Source organism: Chiloscyllium punctatum, chromosome 15 (assembly GCF_047496795.1).
Source record: "Chiloscyllium punctatum isolate Juve2018m chromosome 15, sChiPun1.3, whole genome shotgun sequence".
NCBI lineage: Eukaryota > Metazoa > Chordata > Chondrichthyes > Orectolobiformes > Hemiscylliidae > Chiloscyllium > Chiloscyllium punctatum.
In genome coordinates, this window is record NC_092753.1 from 25,089,728 (window position 1) to 25,107,854 (window position 18,127).

At 48.0% G+C, this 18,127-nt stretch overlaps 1 protein-coding gene across 1 annotated transcript in view; it reads right to left on the reverse strand.

Annotated features, from left to right (window-relative positions):
- LOC140486131 (tumor necrosis factor ligand superfamily member 11-like) overlaps nt 1-13,528 on the reverse strand; it is an 86,965-nt gene extending 73,437 nt beyond the window's left edge. Inside the window, exon 1 of the mRNA XM_072584786.1 lies at nt 13,223-13,528. Within this exon, the coding sequence (XP_072440887.1) occupies nt 13,223-13,366 (144 nt within the window). The 5' untranslated portion in view covers nt 13,367-13,528. The remainder of the gene's footprint in view (nt 1-13,222) is intronic.
- Nucleotides 13,529-18,127: the final 4,599 nt, after the last annotated feature.

Consider the following 18,127-nt stretch of genomic DNA (forward strand, 5'->3'; position numbering starts at 1 on the left):
CTCATCCACACACACACACACACACTCTCATCCACACACACACACTCTCTCTTCCACACACACACACACACTCTCATCCACACACACACACTCTCATCCACACACACAAACACACACTCTCATCCACACACACACACTCTCATCCACACACACAAACACACACTCTCATCCACACACACACACACACACTCTCATCCACACACACACACACACACACTCATCCACACACACACACTCTCATCCACACACACACACACACACTCTCATCCACACACACACACTCTCTCTTCCACACACACACACACACTCTCATCCACACACACACACTCTCATCCACACACACAAACACACACTCTCATCCACACACACACACTCTCATCCACACACACACACACACACACACACACTCATCCACACACACACACTCTCATCCACACACACACACACATACACTCTCATCCACACACACACACACTCTCATCCACACACACACACACACACACACTCAACCACACACACACACTCTCATCCACACACACACACACACACACACTCTCATCCACACACACACACACTCTCATCCACACACACACACACACTCTCTTCCACACACACACACTCTCTTCCACACACACACACACACTCTTCCACACACACACACACACACTCTTCCACACACACACACACACTCTCTTCCACACACACACACACTCTCATCCACACACACACACACACACACACACACACACACACTCTCATCCACACACAGACACTCTCTTCCACACACACACACACTCTCTCATCCACACACACACACACACTCTCATCCACACACACACACTCTCATCCACACACACACACACACTCTCATCCACACACACACACACGCACTCTCATCCACACACACACACTCTCATCCACACACACACGCACTCTCATCCACACACACACGCACTCTCATCCACACACACACACTCTCATCCACACACAGACACTCTCTTCCACACACACACACACACTCTCATCCACACACACACACACTCTCATCCACACACACACACTCTCATCCACACACACACACTCTCATCCACACACACACACTCTCATCCACACACACAAACACACACTCTCATCCACACACACACACACACACTCTCATCCACACACACACACACACACACTCTCATCCACACACACACACACACTCTCATCCACACACACACACACACTCTCATCCACACACACACACTCTCATCCACACACACACACTCTCATCCACACACACACACTCTCATCCACACACACACACTCTCATCCACACACACACACACTCTCATCCACACACACACACACACACACTCATCCACACACACACACACTCTCATCCACACACACACACACTCTCATCCACACACACACACTCTCATCCACACACACACACACACACACTCTCATCCACACACACACACACACACTCTCATCCACACACACACACACACTCATCCACACACACACACACACTCTCATCCACACACACACACACACTCTCATCCACACACACACACACTCTCATCCACACACACACACACACTCTCATCCACACACACACACACGCACTCTCATCCACACACACACACACTCTCATCCACACACACACACACTCTCATCCACACACACACACACTCTCATCCACACACACACACACTCTCATCCACACACACACACACTCTCATCCACACACACACACTCTCATCCACACAGACACACACACTCTCATCCACACACACACAGACACTCTCATCCACACACACACACACACTCTCATCCACACACACACTCTCATCCACACACACACTCTCATCCACACACACACTCTCATCCACACACACACTCTCATCCACACACACACTCTCATCCACACACACGCATTCTCATCCACACAAACACACACTCTCATCCACACACACTCTCATCCACACACACACACACACACACTCTCATCCACACACACACACACACACACACACTCTCATCCACACACAGACACTCTCTTCCACACACACACACTCTCTCATCCACACACACACACTCTCATCCACACACACACACACACTCTCATCCACACACACACACACGCACTCTCATCCACACACACACACTCTCATCCACACACACACGCACTCTCATCCACACACACACACACTCTCATCCACACACACACACACAGACGCACTCTCATCCACACACACAAACACACACTCTCATCCACACACACACACTCTCATCCACACACACACACACACACACACTCTCATCCACACACACACACACTCTCATCCACACACACACACTCTCATCCACACACACACACACACTCTCATCCACACACACACACTCTCATCCACACACACACAGACACTCTCATCCACACACACACAGACACTCTCATCCACACACACACAGACACTCTCATCCACACACACACAGACACTCTCATCCACACACACACTCTCATCCACAAACACGCATTCTCATCCACACAAACACACACTCTCATCCACACACACACACACACACTCTCATCCACACACACACACACACTCTCATCCACACACACACACTCTCTCTTCCACACACACACACACACTCTCATCCACACACACACACTCTCATCCACACACACAAACACACACTCTCATCCACACACACACACTCTCATCCACACACACAAACACACACTCTCATCCACACACACACACACACACTCTCATCCACACACACACACACACACTCTCATCCACACACACACACACACACACTCATCCACACACACACACTCTCATCCACACACACACACACACACTCTCATCCACACACACACACTCTCTCTTCCACACACACACACACACTCTCATCCACACACACACACTCTCATCCACACACACAAACACACACTCTCATCCACACACACACACACACACACTCTCATCCACACACACACACACACACACACACTCATCCACACACACACACTCTCATCCACACACACACACACATACACTCTCATCCACACACACACACACTCTCATCCACACACACACACACACACACACTCAACCACACACACACACTCTCATCCACACACACACACACTCTCATCCACACACACACACACTCTCATCCACACACACACACACACTCTCTTCCACACACACACACTCTCTTCCACACACACACACACACTCTTCCACACACACACACACACTCTCTTCCACACACACACACACTCTCATCCACACACACACACACACACACACACACACACACTCTCATCCACACACAGACACTCTCTTCCACACACACACACACTCTCTCATCCACACACACACACACACTCTCATCCACACACACACACTCTCATCCACACACACACACACACTCTCATCCACACACACACACACGCACTCTCATCCACACACACACACTCTCATCCACACACACACGCACTCTCATCCACACACACACACTCTCATCTACACACACACACACACACACGCACTCTCATCCACACACACAAACACACACTCTCATCCACACACACACAAACACACACTCTCATCCACACACACACACTCTCATCCACACACACACACTCTCATCCACACACACACACACACACTCTCATCCACACACACACACACTCTCATCCACACACACTCTCATCCACACACACACACACACTCTCATCCACACACACACACTCTCATCCACACACACACACTCTCATCCACACACACACACTCTCATCCACACACACACAGACACTCTCATCCACACACACACAGACACTCTCATCCACACACACACAGACACTCTCATCCACACACACACTCTCATCCACACACACACTCTCATCCACAAACACGCATTCTCATCCACACAAACACACACTCTCATCCACACACACACACTCTCATCCACACACACACACACACACACACTCTCATACACTCTCTCATCCACACACACACACACACTCTCATCCACACACACACACACACACTCTCATCCACACACACACACTCTCTCTTCCACACACACACACACACTCTCATCCACACACACACACTCTCATCCACACACACAAACACACACTCTCATCCACACACACACACACACACTCTCATCCACACACACACACACACACACACACTCATCCACACACACACACTCTCATCCACACACACACACACACACTCTCATCCACACACACACACTCTCTCTTCCACACACACACACACACTCTCATCCACACACACACACTCTCATCCACACACACACACTCTCATCCACACACACAAACACACACTCTCATCCACACACACACACACACACTCTCATCCACACACACACACACACACACACACACTCATCCACACACACACACTCTCATCCACACACACACACACATACACTCTCATCCACACACACACACACTCTCATCCACACACACACACACACACACACTCAACCACACACACACACTCTCATCCACACACACACACACACACACTCTCATCCACACACACACACACTCTCATCCACACACACACACACTCTCATCCACACACACACACACACACACACACACACACACTCTCATCCACACACAGACACTCTCTTCCACACACACACACACTCTCTCATCCACACACACACACACACTCTCATCCACACACACACACTCTCATCCACACACACACACACACTCTCATCCACACACACACACACGCACTCTCATCCACACACACACACTCTCATCCACACACACACGCACTCTCATCCACACACACACACTCTCATCTACACACACACACACACACACGCACTCTCATCCACACACACAAACACACACTCTCATCCACACACACACACTCTCATCCACACACACACACACACACTCTCATCCACACACACACACACTCTCATCCACACACACACACACTCTCATCCACACACACACACACTCTCATCCACACACACACACACACTCTCATCCACACACACACACTCTCATCCACACACACACACTCTCATCCACACACACACAGACACTCTCATCCACACACACACACAGACACTCTCATCCACACACACACAGACACTCTCATCCACACACACACAGACACTCTCATCCACACACACACTCTCATCCACAAACACGCATTCTCATCCACACAAACACACACTCTCATCCACACACACACACTCTCATCTACACACACACACACACACACGCACTCTCATCCACACACACAAACACACACTCTCATCCACACACACACACTCTCATCCACACACACACACACACACTCTCATCCACACACACACACACTCTCATCCACACACACACACACTCTCATCCACACACACACACACTCTCATCCACACACACACACACACTCTCATCCACACACACACACACACTCTCATCCACACACACACACTCTCATCCACACACACACACTCTCATCCACACACACACAGACACTCTCATCCACACACACACACAGACACTCTCATCCACACACACACAGACACTCTCATCCACACACACACAGACACTCTCATCCACACACACACTCTCATCCACAAACACGCATTCTCATCCACACAAACACACACTCTCATCCACACACACACACTCTCATCCACACACACACACTCTCATCCACACACACACACACACACACACTCTCATACACTCTCTCATCCACACACACACACACACTCTCATCCACACACACACACACACACTCTCATCCACACACACACACACACACTCTCATCCACACACACACACACACTCATCCACACACACACACACACACTCTCATCCACACACACACACTCTCATCCACACACACAAACACACACTCTCATCCACACACACACACACACACTCTCATCCACACACACACACACACACTCTCATCCACACACACACACACACACACACACACTCATCCACACACACACACTCTCATCCACACACACACACACATACACTCTCATCCACACACACACACACTCTCATCCACACACACACACACTCAACCACACACACACACTCTCATCCACACACACACACACACACACTCTCATCCACACACACACACACTCTCATCCACACACACACACACACTCTCTTCCACACACACACACACACTCTCTTCCACACACACACACACACTCTCTTCCACACACACACACACACTCTCTTCCACACACACACACACACTCTCTTCCACACACACACACACACTCTCTTCCACACACACACACACTCTCATCCACACACACACACACACTCTCATCCACACACACACACACACACTCTCATCCACACACACACACACACACTCTCATCCACACACACACACACACTCTCATCCACACACACACACACACACACACTCTCATCCACACACACACACACACACACTCTCATCCACACACACACACACTCTCTTCCACACACACACACACACACACACACACACTCATCCACACACACACACACTCTCATCCACACACACACACACTCTCATCCACACACACACACACACACACTCTCTTCCACACACACACACACACACTCTCTTCCACACACACACACACACACTCTCATCCACACACACACACACACACTCTCATCCACACACACACACACACACTCTCATCCACACACACACACACACTCTCATCCACACACACACACACACTCTCATCCACACACACACTCTCTTCCACACACACACACACACTCTCATCCACACACACACACACACACACTCTCTTCCACACACACACACACTCTCTTCCACACACACACACACACACACACTCATCCACACACACACACTCTCATCCACACACACACACACTCTCATCCACACACACACACACTCTCATCCACACACACACACACACTCTCTTCCACACACACACACACACACACACTCATCCACACACACACACACACACTCTCATCCACACACACACACACACACTCTCATCCACACACACACACACACACTCTCATCCACACACACACACACACACTCTCTTCCACACACACACACACACACACTCTCATCCACACACACACACACTCTCATCCACACACACACACACTCTCATCCACACACACACACACACACTCTCTTCCACACACACACTCTCATCCACACACACACACACACACACTCTCATCCACACACACACTCTCATCCACACACACACACTCTCTTCCACACACACACACACACACACACTCTCATCCACACACACACACACACACTCTCATCCACACACACACACACACTCTCTTCCACACACACACACACTCTCTTCCACACACACACACACACACTCATCCACACACACACACTCTCATCCACACACACACACACACACACTCTCATCCACACACACACACACTCTCATCCACACACACACACACACACTCTCTTCCACACACACACACACACTCTCATCCACACAGACACACACACACTCTCATCCACACACACACACACACACTCTCATCCACACACACACACACACACTCTCATCCACACACACACACACACACTCTCTTCCACACACACACACACACACTCATCCACACACACACACTCTCATCCACACACACACACACACACACTCTCATCCACACACACACACTCTCATCCACACACACACACACACACTCTCTTCCACACACACACACTCTCTTCCACACACACACACACACTCTCATCCACACACACACACACACTCTCATCCACACACACACACACACACACACTCTCATCCACACACACACACACTCTCATCCACACACACACACACTCTCATCCACACACACACACACACTCTCATCCACACACACACACACACTCTCATCCACACACACACACACACTCTCATCCACACACACACACTCTCATCCACACACACACACACACACACTCTCATCCACACACACACACACACACACTCTCATCCACACACACACACACACACACTCTCATCCACACACACACACACACACACACTCTCATCCACACACACACACACTCTCTTCCACACACACACACACTCTCTTCCACACACACTCTCTTCCACACACACACACACTCTCTTCCACACACACACACACACACTCTCATCCACACACACACACACACACACACACACACACACACACACTCTCATCCACACACACTCTCTTCCACAGACACTCTCTTCCACACACACACACACTCTCATCCACACACACACACACTCTCATCCACACACACAAACACACACTCTCATCCACACACACACACTCTCATCCACACACACACACTCTCATCCACACACACACACACTCATCCACACACACACACACACTCTCATCCACACACACACACACACACACTCTCATCCACACACACACACTCTCATCCACACACACACACTCTCATCCACACACACACACACACTCTCATCCACACACACACAGACACTCTCATCCACACACACACAGACACTGTCATCCACACACACACAGACACTCTCATCCACACACACACAGACACTCTCATCCACACACACACTCTCATCCACAAACACGCATTCTCATCCACACACACAAACACGCATTCTCATCCACACACACAAACACACACTCTCATCCACACACACAAACACACACTCTCATCCACACACACACACTCTCATCCACACACACACACACTCTCATCCACACACACACACACTCTCATCCACACACACACACTCTCATCCACACACACACACACACACTCTCATCCACACACACACACACTCTCATCCACACACACACACACTCTCATCCACACACACACTCTCATCCACACACACACACACACACTCTCATCCACACACACACACTCTCATCCACACACACACACACACTCATCCACACACACACACACTCTCATCCACACACACACAGACACTCTCATCCACACACACACAGACACTCTCATCCACACACACACAGACACACACACTCTCATCCACACACACACACACTCTCATCCACACACACACACACACACTCTCATCCACACACACACACTCTCATCCACACACACACACACACTCTCATCCACACACACACACTCTCATCCACACACACACACTCTCATCCACACACACACACTCTCATCCACACACACACACACACTCTCATCCACACACACACACACACTCTCTTCCACACACACACACACACTCTCTTCCACACACACACACTCTCATCCACACACACAAACACACACTCTCTTCCACACACACAAACACACACTCTCATCCACACACACACACACACACTCTCATCCACACACACACACACTCTCATCCACACACACACACACACACACTCTCATCCACACACACACACACTCTCATCCACACACACACACACACACTCTCATCCACACACACACACACTCTCATCCACACACACACACACTCTCATCCACACACAAACACACACTCTCATCCACACACACAAACACACACTCTCATCCACACACACACACACTCTCATCCACACACACACACACTCTCATCCACACACACACTGATCCACACACACGTACTCATCCACACACACAATCACAAACGCACTCTCATCCACACACTCAGAAACACACACTCTCATCCACACACTTACAAACACACACTCTCATCCACACACTCACACATTCTCATCCACACGCTCACAAACACACATTCTCATCCACACGCTTACAAACACACATTCTCATCCACACGCTTACAAACACACACTCTCATCCACACACTCACATATTCTCATCCACACGCTCACAAACACACATTCTCATCCACACGCTTACAAACACACACTCTCATCCACACACTCACACACTCTCATCCACACGCTCACAAACACACACACTCATCCACACGCTCACAAACACACACACTCATCCACACGCTCACAAACACACACAACCATCCACACGCTCACAAACACACACACCCATCCACACGCTCACAGTCACACACACCCATCCACACGCTCACAGTCACACACACCCATCCACACGCTCACAGTCACACACACTCATCCACACGCTCACAGTCACACACACTCATCCACACACTCACAAACACAACCTCATCCACACGCTCACAAACACACATTCTCATCCACACGCTCACAAACACACATTCTCATCCACACGCTCACACTCCTCAACCACACGCTCACACTCCTCAACCACACGCTCACACTCCTCAACCACACGCTCACACTCCTCAACCACACATTCTTATCAACACACACACATTCTCACCCAGACTCTCTCTCACACAATGTCACAAAAACATTCGCATCCAAACTCTGTCACACATACGTTCTCACACACTCAATCACATTCGCATTCCTAGACTTTCTAACACACACACATTCTCACCCATTGTCACACATTCTCAAACACACTCTCATTCATGGACATATTCTCTCACACTATATTCGCACTCATATTCTCAGAGATTTACACACGCGTTCTCATTCTCACATTCTCAGATAACTTCTCACTAACACATTCTCACTTACACACAAATTCTCACTCAGGCACATTCTCACTCACTCACACTCTCCCTCACTCATGTATTTTCACTCACATTCTCAGACATTCACAAACACTCAGATACACAAGTTCATTCGTACACACTCTCACTCAGACAGACTTTCTCAGTCACACACACATTCTCAGTCTCACACACATACACATATTCTCACTGACACACACACATTCTCAAACATTCACCCAGACTCAGAGTCATTGAGTCATGGAGTCATACATCTTTTAGTCCAACTCATCTATTCTGATGAAGTTGCCCGAACAAACCTTGTCCCACTTGCTTGCATTTTGCCGAGATTGCTCTAAACCTTTCCTTTTCATGTACCTTTCCAAATGCATTTTAAATTTTGTAACTGCACCTACATTTACCACTTCCTCCAGTAGTTCATTGCACATATCAACCACTCTCTCTGTAAAACAATACCCCTCATGACCTTTCAAATCTTTTTCCTCTCACCTTAAAAATATGCCCACCTCCCCCAACCCATTTTGAACTTCCTCAGCTTCAGGAAAAGACCTTTGCTATTTAACTAATCTATGCCCCTCATGATACCATGAGGATACCCCCTCTCAGCCTCTTATGCTCCAGTGAAAAAAGTCCCAGACAATCCAGCCTCTTCTTATAAATCAAACCCTCCAGCCCTGGCAACATCCTTGCAATTTTTTCATGAATCCTCTCTAGTTTAATTATAATCTTTTCTGCAGCAGGGCAACCAGAACTGTAAACTGTACTGCTAAAGTGGCCTCACCAACATCCTATACCCGATGCCCAATGCTTATGCCCGAAACGTCGATTCTCCTGCTCCTGGCCTGCTGTGTTTTTCCAGCACGACATTTTTCAACTCCTATACAACCTCAATGTGACATCCCAACTCCTATACTCAATGGTCTGAGCAATGAAGGCAAGTGTGCTAAACGCCTTCTTAACCATCCTGTCTACCTGTGACACAACTTTGAAAGAGCTATGTACCTGAACCCTTGAGTTTCTCTGTTCGACAACACTACCCAGGGCATTACCATTAACTGTGTAAGTCCTGTCATTAATAAAAATTGAATGAACTGCAGGTTCTATAAAACAAAAACAGAAATTGCTGGAAAAGCTCAGGAGCTGTGGCAACACCTGTCGAAAGAAAACAGAGTTAACTTTTGGGGTCCAGTGAGCCTTCCTCAGAACAAGTTCTAACCTTTCATTCAGAAAGTTAGGAGGTATGAGATACAGGGAAATTTGGCTGTCTGGATACAGAATTGGCTAGTGAGTGGTAGTAGATGGAAAGTATTCCACCTGGTGACCAGTGGTGTATCTCAGGGATCTGCTCTTGGGCCTCTGCTCTCTGAAGTTTTTATAAATGACTTGGATGAAGAGGTGGAAGGGTGGGTTAGTAAGTTTGCCGATGACACAAAGGTCAGTGGTGTTGTAGATAGTGTTGAGGGCTGTTGCAGGCTACAACAAGTCATTGACAGGATACAGAGCTGGGCTGAGAAGTGGCAGATGGAGTTCAACCTGGATAAACGCGAAGTTAAATGCGAAGTGATTGATTTTGACAGGTCGAATAGGAATGCTGAATACAGGGTTAAAGACAGGGTTCCTGGCAGTGTGGAAGAACAGCGGCATCTTGTCCATGGATCCCTCAAAGATGCTACCCAAGTTGATAGGGTTGTTAAGAAGGCTTATGGTGTTTTGCCTTTCATTAACAGGGGGATTGAGTTTAAGAGCCACAAGGTTTTGCTGCAGTTCTATAGCATCCTGGTTAGACCACCCTTGGAATATTTGGTCCAGTTCTGGTCACCTCATTAAAGGAAGGATGTAGATGCTTTAAAGAGGGTGCAGAGGGTGCTGCCTGGATTGGAGGGCTTGGCTTACGACGAGAGGTTGAGTGAGCTAGGGCTTTTCACATTGGAGAGAAGAAGGAAGAGAGGTGACTTGTTAGAGGGGTACAAGGTAATGCAGGCATTGATAAATAGTCAGAAACATTTCCCCAGGGCAGAAATGGCCATCACAAGGGGTCATAATTTTAAGGTGACTGGAGGGAGGTTTGGGGGGAGATGTCAGAGGTAGGTTTTCAAAGTTTGTGAGAAGATTTGTCAGAGGTAGGTTCTTTACCCAGAGAGTGGTGGGTGCGTGGAATGCACTGCCAGCGGTGGTAGTAGAGTCAGAGACATTAGGGACATTTAAGCTACTGGGACAGCAGTAAGTTGAGGGGTGTGTAGATTAGGTTGATCTTAGATTGTGCTCAGCACAACATAGTGGGCTGAAGGGCCTGCATTGTGCTCTGCTGTTCTACGTTCTCACTTGCTTGGTCAAAACGGAACACCTGCTATTCATCCAAATTAAACTCCATCTGCCATTCTATTGACCCAATTGTTCAAGATCTCCTTGTCATCTTAGATAACTTTCTACACTGTAATCTATATAAACAATGTTGGTGTCATCTGCAAACTAACCATGCCTCCTGAAATCTCCCCCAAACTGTTTATCAGACACACAAGTTCACTTATTCTCACTGACTGACCTGAAGCCCCCGCTGGTGTTGGTAGTACCAGATGAAACCGATGCTGAGAGCGAGTTGCAGGAGGCTGACACACAGGAAGGAGGCCAGCAGAGACCGGGCTCCGGGGCAGAGGCAGCCGTCGCTCGGCACCTCGGCTTTGGACATGGCTGGCCACAGAGTGTGGCTGAGCCCAGGAAGGAGTGAGGGACCGATGTTAGACACTCCCCGGACCACACCCTCCCTCCGGCTGAGACCGCAGACCCCCTCACAGAACCGCTTCCAGTCCCACTGTGCAGGGCTAATACAACGCTGCAATCCGATCTAGTCGGTCTCTCAACCACACACACACGTATGCACACAGACTCCCTCTCTATCGGAAACTCCCACTCTCTCTCAGACGCACACACTCTCACTCACACACAAAAACACACTTTCTCTCTCTCACACACACATTCTCTCAACTCCCACACATTCTCATGGACACATACTTCTTTTTTCTTTCACAGACACTTTCTCCCTCTACCATACACACACACTGACTCACTCTTTCACCTACACACTCTCACCTACACACACTCTCTCACTCACCTACACACACACACTGTCTCACCTACACACTGTCTCACTTACACACACACACTCACCCCTCTCACCTACACTCACTCACATACACAAGCACTCTCTCACCTACGCTCACTCTCTCACCTCCACAATCTCACCACCACACATTCTCTCTCATACCTGCACACTCACTCACACACCTCTAACCCCCTCACCCAGATAAAAAAACTCACTCTCTTGTCTCTCACACATAAACACAGTCGCTTATCCCCCCCAAACCGTGCCTCTGCCACAGTCACTCTCTCACACACCCAGTGTGTCTGTTGCCCTCATGCTCTCATGCACTTGCTTTCTCACATTTGTAAAACCAGTCTTTCACACATAAAAACTCTCTCTCACCCTCATGTAGTCTCTTTCTCTCTCTCTCTCTTTTGCAGGTGCACATGTACAAGAAGGATGGGTTGCATCTAAACTGGAGGGGAACTGGTATGGTGGCAGAAAGGTTTGTCAGTGCCATTCAGGAGGATTTAAAGTAACGTGGCAGGCGGGAAGGAACTTGAGTAGTAGGTTAACAAATAAAATGACCCAGGAAGAGTCTGAGATTAAGACCTGTTCAAGATGGCAGCAGGGCAGCTGCACAAAGTGCTGGAGCTCATCTGCTGCATCTGCATTCAATTTGTTTTCTTTTTTCACTGTTTAAGAAAGGAAGTAGACAAAAGGCAGATGGACTACAATGTTGGTAAATGTGAAGTCATCCATTTTGGTAGGAGTGACAGCAAAATGCACATTTATTTCAACGGTGAAAAATTGCAGCATGCTGTTGTGCAGAGGGGCCTTGGTATCCTTGTTCATGAATCACATAAAAGTTATTTTGCAGGTGCAACTGTTTTTTTTTTAAGCAGGTAAATGGAACATTGTCCTTTATCGCTAGAGGGATGGAATTTAAAAGTGGAGAAGCTATGCTGTAGCTGTATTGGGTGCTGGTGAGGCCACACCTGGGATACTATGTGCAGGTTTGGTCCATTTACTTGAGAAATAATGTCCTGGCACTGGATGGGGTGCAGGGGAAGTTCAGTTGGTTGATTCTAGAATTGAGAGAGTTGGCCTATGAGGAGAGATTGAGTCGACTGGGACTGTACTCATTGGAATTTAGAAGAATATGTGGGGGAGGTGGTTCTTATAGAAACAAGTGAAATTATGAAGGGAATATATAGGAAAAGAAGCAGGGAGGTTGCTTCCACTGGCAGGTGAGACTGGAACTAGGGAGCATCGCCTCAAAATATGGGGGAAGCAAAGTTAAGTAAGTGGAGGAGGAACCTCTTCACCCAAAGGGTTGTGAATCTGTGGAATTCCCTGCCCTGTGAAACAGTTGAGGTTGGCTCGTTGAATGTTTTTCAGGCAAAGATAGACTTTTGAACACTAAAGGAATTAAGGGCTATGGCGAACAGGCAGGTAAGTGGAGCTGAGTCACCAAAAGATAGGTCATGATCTTATTGAATGGTGGCATAGACTTGATAGGCCAGAGGGCCTACTCCTGCTCCTAGTCCTTATGTTCTTCCCTAATTTAATCTGTTTACCTTCTGTGGAGAGCTTGGTGGTTTCGGCGCCTCTGATGCGAGGTTTCTTCCTTGGTGGCGAAGGGAGTCAGGTTTGCGCTCCTGGCAGCTGCAGTGGAGGAGGGAGGCGAGTGTGCTCCTGATGGTGGCGGAGGAGGCAGGTTTGGACCCAGTGCCTGGTAACTTCAGCGGTGGCTGCATTGACAAGATTGTGGCAGTGATGTCGTCAGTAGAGGCAAGATGGCAGTAAAGACTGGTGACTCCAGCTGGCCAACTGCTTCCTGCTGGTGTTGGTGTCCGCATCGGGACAAAAAGCCCAGATCCAGGCCCATGGCTAAGAAGGTCTGTAATTGAACTTTTACTTTATTTTTCTACTTTATATTTAAGAGTCTGTACCTCGGATGGTGCCAGGAATGGCAACTCCGTCCACTTTTCACTGTACTTGTTATTAGATTAGATTACTTAGAGTGTGGAAACAGGCCCTTCAGCCCAACAAGTCCACACCAACCTGCCGAAGCGCAACCCACCCAGACCCCTACATTTACCCCTTCACCTAACACTATGGGCAATTTAGCATGGCCAATTCACCTATTCTGTACATCTTTGGACTGTGTGAAGAAACCGGAGCACCCAGAGGAAACCCACGCAGACACGTGGAGAATGTGCAAACTCCACACAGTCACCTGAGGTGGGAATTGAACCGGGGTCTCTGGAGCTGTGAGGCAGCAGTGCTAACTGCAGTGCTAACCACTGTGCCACCGTGCCACCCACTTCTTGTATTACTGTACTTGAGCATATGATAGTAAATTCTAATTCTAAGAGGAAAAACAGCCAGAGGGAGGTCACTGAAGTCTGATGTGTATTTGTTTTTATATAAGGAGTGAAAAGGGTAAACTTCTGATGTTGCAGCTATTACAGAGACTTAGGTGAAAGAGAGTCAACACAAGATTTAGATATTTCGAGTGAGATCGAGAGATGTAAAAAAGATGGGGGAGTTGTGTTACTGATTAGACAGGATATCATAGCTGTACTGGGGGTGCTGGGGAGGGAAACCTTGCAGGGCTCACCCAGCAAGGCTGTATGGCTCAGGAATAGGAAGGGTGCAATCAGTTTGATGGGATTGTACTACAGGCCTCCCACCAGCCAGAGGGTGATCGAGGAACAGAGATGTGAACAGATTATGGAAGAATAAGGTAAAAAAAGGTGCTTGTTGTGGGTGATTTTAACTTCCCCTGTATTGACTGGGGCTCCCCTTAGTACCAGAGGCTTGAATGCAGGAGAAATAGGTGTGTCCTAGGTAGTTTTTTGAAACAAAATGCAAATAATCTGAGGGAAGGGGCCATATGAGACTTGGTATTAGGGAATAAGCCCAGCCAGGTGATCAAATTTTCAGTCGGGAATCATTTCGGGAACAGTAACCATAATTTTGTAAGTTTCAAGTTGCTTATGGATAAGGATGAGAGTATTCCTCAGGTGAAATTACTAGATTGGGTGAAGGTTAACACTATGAGGCAGGGACCGGAAAATATAGACTGGGGAGAGCTGCTCAAGGATAAATCCATATCCATCAAATAGGAATCTTTTAAAGGCTAGTTGACAGAGTTTAGGACCAGCAAGTTCCTGTGAAAATGAAAGATAAGGATGGCAAGATTTAGGAATCTTGGTTGACAAGTGAAATTGAGACCTTAGTCAAAAAAGGAAAAGGAGGCATATGTAAGATATAGAAAACTGAAGGCAGGCAGACCCCTCAAAAGATACAAAAGTACAGCAGAAAATAACTCAAACAGGGAATTAGGAGGGTTGGAGTGGACTTGTTGGGCCAAAGGGCCTTTTCCACACTGTAGGAAATCTAATCTAAAAGGAGCCAAGAAATGTCTTTGATTTGATTTCTTGTCACGTATACCTAAGGACAGTGAAAAGCTTTGTTTTTGAGCAGCACAGGCAGATCGTAGTAAGGACATAAAGATCATAGGGTGAAAACAAAACTTGGACAGAGTAAGGCAAACAGGTTACACCATGTAGGATGTGCATTAGACAAGATCAACATTAACAAGATTAGCACTACTTGAAGTTAGAGAGTCCATTCATCGGTCTAATAATGCAGGGAAGGAGCTGTTTCTGAAGCTGCTGTTCAAGCTTCTGTATTTTCTGCCTGATGGAAGAGGGTGTAGGAGAGCATTGCAGGGGTGGGCCGGGTCTTTGATGATGGCAGCCTTTCTGCAGCAACAAAGTTACATTCTGTACAGAGCATCTGGCAGTGGTATTCACTGCCATCTTCAACCTCTCCCTGCTCCCAGCTGAAATCCCCACCTGCCTCAAAAAGACCACCATCATCCCTGTACCTAAGAAAGCACACACATCTCTTCGTGACTACACCAAGTGGCTCGGGCATCCATAATAATGAAGTGCTTTGAGAGGCTGGACATGGCCCACATCAACTGTAGTCTTCCAGACTGCCTCAATTGGGGAAGTCCACCTGGGCCCATGGCTTTCCTTAGGTTAACTTGCAGAAGACCGATCCGGTGTATGCAGTGATGACGAAGAGAACAGATGTACCCAAGGCTGTCGGGGCAGGTGATACCACGCTGCTGGCATTCAGCTCGAATCTTGCTCTGCTTTATTTTGTATCCTGTTATGTAGTTTCAGCCTTGCCACAGGCAGTGGGAGTCCATACGGTTGGTTTGGACCTTTAACTTGGTCCAGTATTGCCTCTTGGCATTACTGGTGGCTTTGTGGAGGTCGTATCAGGATTTTCTGTATAGACTTCGATTGTCCGACTTGAATGCTGCAGGCCTGGGGTCTTTAGTAA